Below are 4,350 nucleotides of genomic sequence, written 5' to 3' on the forward strand. Positions count from 1 at the left end.
TATTCTGTAACAAATATTTTGTAAACATTTACATGAGGGTTGTCTAACTAACCTATTCCTCTGGTTCACACTCCCCCAGGTGTAGCTTCAGCACACCTTGGTTRTGCAACTGCAACAAAAATTTGAACTCTTCCGACATAACATGTACAGATTTCTTAGCTTSAWTGTTGTCATAATAATGGTGAGTCAGKTYTTTGAAGYTKTSTGGRTGGAGACCGAAGGGCCAGAATCCATACAGATCCACGTTGTCACACAGCTCCAGCGCCAGACTGACCATCATCAGGCCTGTGCTGTGGCGTTTTTCCAACAATCCGTGAGAGCCCCAAAAAGCAGTCAGACTCCGAAAGTAGTTTGGGTTCATGAAGGCAGACTGGATGGGCATTTCAAAGTCCTCAATGGTGTACAGAGCCCGGAAAGACAATGCTGTGTTTACGACGTAGGAGAATGCAGGAAGCAGCAGCATGGCGTCCCCATATTGGCAAAGGCTCTCTACAAACCTGCGTCGACTGCCTGAAAGCGAGCCGTACCTGCAATTATAAACAACAGTGAGATACAAAGCTTGAAAGAAATGTAACTTCAAATTTACATTGTTTCTCCACCTTTTAGATAAAATGCTCGGGTTTGCAGTCACAATGTCTGTTTTCACCCCAACATGTTCCTCATATCCGTTTAACAAAGGAGCCAGGTTACACCTGATGAAGTAACATAAACAGTTTAGTTTGACTTGGTTTTATTTTATTTTAAAAGATATATTATACACTTGATGATGTTCCTACCTGATCACAAATTCAGCTGAATCAATCTCATTTCCACACCTGCTGTTTGCCAGGATTCCTCCGTTCCCAACAACAGCACATGAATCCAACGTTTTATCCAAGATCTGACGCGTCTGCAATCATTATGAATGGGAAATTCAAGGACATTTTTGCATCTTCTTTGAATTTATCTTAGAACATTCAGCTTAACTTCTTTGGGGAATCTTTGGGGTGTTGGTTAGAGTGCAGCATTGTCCACAATAATTTTTTGTACGTTGGCCAAGTTACGCCAAAGATCAAAGCTTAGTTTGACACATTCTTAAATAATGATGGAATAAGGAAGGATGATCAGTGAATAACTCTTAATAAAGCCCAACTTACTTTGACAAATGTTGCAAAATGTTGTGAGTTCACTGTGAGCTTATGCCCCCTGTCCCCATCATAGACAATCTTCGTTCTCATTGGGCTGTTTTTCTGGGTTATGATGGCGTTCTCCAAACCATTGCAGGTGGCCTTAAGCCCTGTCCTGGGAAATCACAACCTCTTAGCAATTAGCATTATTGCCATTGTACAAAAAGAGTGTTAACTATCTGTCACAGTGCTTTATTTATGCAAAGTTCATTTAAAAAAGGTGGTATTTAAAATGTAATTTTCCCACATTGGTGGTTACTCGATGTTTCCGCAATGTGTTGTCACTGTTAAATTCAATGTTTCTATATTTAGCTGCCTGCCTACAGCAGGTTTTTACCACAGGATCTCTGATCCTTTTTAATTTGAACTAGCCATTTCATACAAAAGTAACTAAATGAACATCATTTGGCAGAACTTTTAGGTGTAAATCATCAATAATTAATTAATTTGTGAAACATGTGACACAAAGTTAGAAAATCTTTAAAAACCACTTCCTCAAATGCAATTCCTCTTTATAAAACATGCGTACATAAAAAATGTTAAACTAATTTTCTCATTGAAGCATGGAGAGGTTTTACATGATAAATTTACCTGATTTCTTGGAGCTTTTCTTCGTCTTTAACCCAGGGTTGTGAATAATTCTGTAGCATTTCTTCTATTTTCTCCCTGTTGCACATCAACACAGATACTCAGTAATATTTGTGAAAATGTCTGATGTGACTTGATTTGTTTTGGCAAAAATAAAGATGAAGACAAGATAAAAATAGCTTGAACTTACCTGCAGTCTTGACAGGAATCCTTTCGCTGAGGTTGCTCCTTGCTGTGATATTAAAAAGAAGACATTTTAATAAAGATGGTACATTACTTTACACAGTAAAGTAATGTACTGTGTAAAGTGGAGAGGTTTACACAGTACAGACACAATAAGAGCACTGTCCTCCCAGATATATGTATATTTTTTACATGTGGTCAGTTGTTGATTAATGGATAACTGCTTCATAGTAATAAAATCAATCAAAAAAACTCTTTAAGATCCTTGAGAAGACATACTTACTCGATTTTCTGATTTTCATTTTTCCAGACTTGAGAATCTTCAGAGCAAATTTCTACTCCTTTGCTTTTCTCCCTGAGACACAAAGTACACTGAGATACAATGTACAGTATATTGTCAAGTTTTCTGATAACATGGAACAGAAAACGGAAACAAAAACTGATTTTTCTCACTTGACTTCCTTAGAGGTACCAGTGATTTTGTTCTTTACATGGTGTTGCTGAGGTTGTGTGTTGAGAAGATTCCAGTCACTGGTAAAGAGAAAAAAACTTTATATATTTCATAACTTTCTTTTTTATGTTTGAAAGCAACTAATAGTTTTAGTTATCTTTGTGAAAACTTTGACTTTGCTTGGATTGTGATTTACAGCAGTGGTCGTCGTAAAATGTGTGTAATGCAATGGAAAGTCGGTGGTTTTGATGTGGATTTGTTTGAGCTCCCCTTTTAAGCACAACAGCTGCTGATTTTTAAAGTTTTATTGGTCCTTCTCTCTTGTGTATTTTTTTTTTTATTATTCCCTATCTGCCTTTGGATGTCTTTGTTTCTCAGATAAGAGCCACACCTCAAATAGTTGAGGCTCATCCAGAGTCTGTTTGAATATTTTAACTTTAGAGAGAACATTCTCGTTGAATGTATTCCAGATAACACTGATCAAGAGGAAATTCAGACACAATAAGAGCACTGTCCTCCCAGATATATGTATTTTTTTTACATTTAAAGTACAGTGACTTGCATGTAACAGATCAGTACAGTTTCACTGTCACTTCTTCTGAGGTAAATTCTCCTGCTTGTTTGCCAACAAAGACCTAGAGTCGATAGCGCTGTTTGTTTTGTGTTAATCCCTTGTCACGAAGCTATGCAGGCAGTTTTGTGTCGCCGCTGTTTTTTTGTCGTTCAGAAAGGAGTGAAGCTTAACCAACTGCACAAACCTACTGCTAGGATTACACAAAAAGCTTTATTCAGATGAAATGCATGCAATACCCATTTCTACACACCCAAACATTGGGTGTTACTCCCATATTTTCAGTCTGTCTCTGTTTATGGGGGAATTGTGTTTAGTGCCTCTTTGTCTGCGAGTAAGACTGCTTTTTATTTTTTTATCAGTTTCAATAATTCATTTCTCCTAAGAGCAATAAAAGGCTCCATCATAACTCCTCCTTTTGATTGATCCAAACAAAGTTTTAAAACTTTCATAGATCATATATCTTCTGCAAAAAATACATTGTCCCTATTATTTATTTTGCCAATACTGGTAACAATTTTCCCATTTTCTTCCCTAAACATGAAAAACAGCACAAGCAGATTTTAGAAACAACCATGAAGGATCCTTTGGTATCCAGTAACTTTAATGTAATGTATAAGTAGCAAAATTCCATAAAAAACAGCTAAAATACTTTGGCAGCCATTGTTAAAATAATGAGCAACTATTACCTAGAAATAAATGGGTTTATCTCTACTTTATTTTACAGGAAACACCGAATATATTTTCAGAAAATGTATTATGCTAGAAATTGCTGTAAGTGGATTTTCTTGTTGTGTTTCAAAGACGATGGGGAAAATAAGTGCTTCTCTCCAGTTGAATGTTTTTATAAATGCCCAAGAATGTATTTTACTGTTTCTTTTTATTTTCCCTTTGTAGATTAAACAGTCATATAAAAACATCAGGAAAAACTGCCATCTGCGCCTCGAATCCCAACAGCAAACCAACGCTTACACCCAACTAAAGTCAAAAAATACAAAAGCATGTTTGCATTAATTAGAAAAAAGAGAAACTTACTTGTTGACAGCATAGTGGATAAAAGTAGTGAGAAGGCTGCCCAAAAGAAGGGCAGGCAAATACTGCAAGAGTTGTCCTCTCATGATTTCACGTCCTGCGAATCACGTTTAGCACCTCTCTGTCTTTCTATCTGAGTTGCTTTGTCATCGTTACCCCTTTATCACTGGGATCATAAAGATCTCTCTTTATGACTTGGTAAAATGAGATCTTTCCCGATCTCATTTCATGTTCCATTTCACCTCGCGATAATTGGTACACGCTTGTCAAACTAGTTTTTTTTTTTAAACACCACCATTTAAACTTATTGATGCAAATAAACCCAACAAGCCTGATATTCCAGATTCTTAGCTTAAAGC

The 4,350-nt window shown here is 36.6% G+C and overlaps 1 protein-coding gene across 1 annotated transcript; it reads right to left on the bottom strand.

Annotated features, from left to right (window-relative positions):
- Window positions 1-6: 6 nt before the first annotated feature.
- LOC103469357 (alpha-2,8-sialyltransferase 8F-like) lies at window positions 7-1,825 on the bottom strand. The gene is made up of 5 exons (XM_008416978.2): window positions 1,758-1,825; window positions 1,137-1,281; window positions 777-889; window positions 600-692; window positions 7-527 (listed from the first exon to the last, which is right to left on the bottom strand). The coding sequence occupies exons 1-5, from the start codon at window positions 1,814-1,816 to the stop codon at window positions 53-55; spliced, it is 885 nt and encodes a 294-aa protein (XP_008415200.1). The 5' UTR covers window positions 1,817-1,825; the 3' UTR covers window positions 7-52.
- Window positions 1,826-4,350: the final 2,525 nt, after the last annotated feature.

Source organism: Poecilia reticulata, linkage group LG8, assembly GCF_000633615.1.
Source record: "Poecilia reticulata strain Guanapo linkage group LG8, Guppy_female_1.0+MT, whole genome shotgun sequence".
NCBI classification, from domain to species: Eukaryota; Metazoa; Chordata; class Actinopteri; order Cyprinodontiformes; family Poeciliidae; genus Poecilia; species Poecilia reticulata.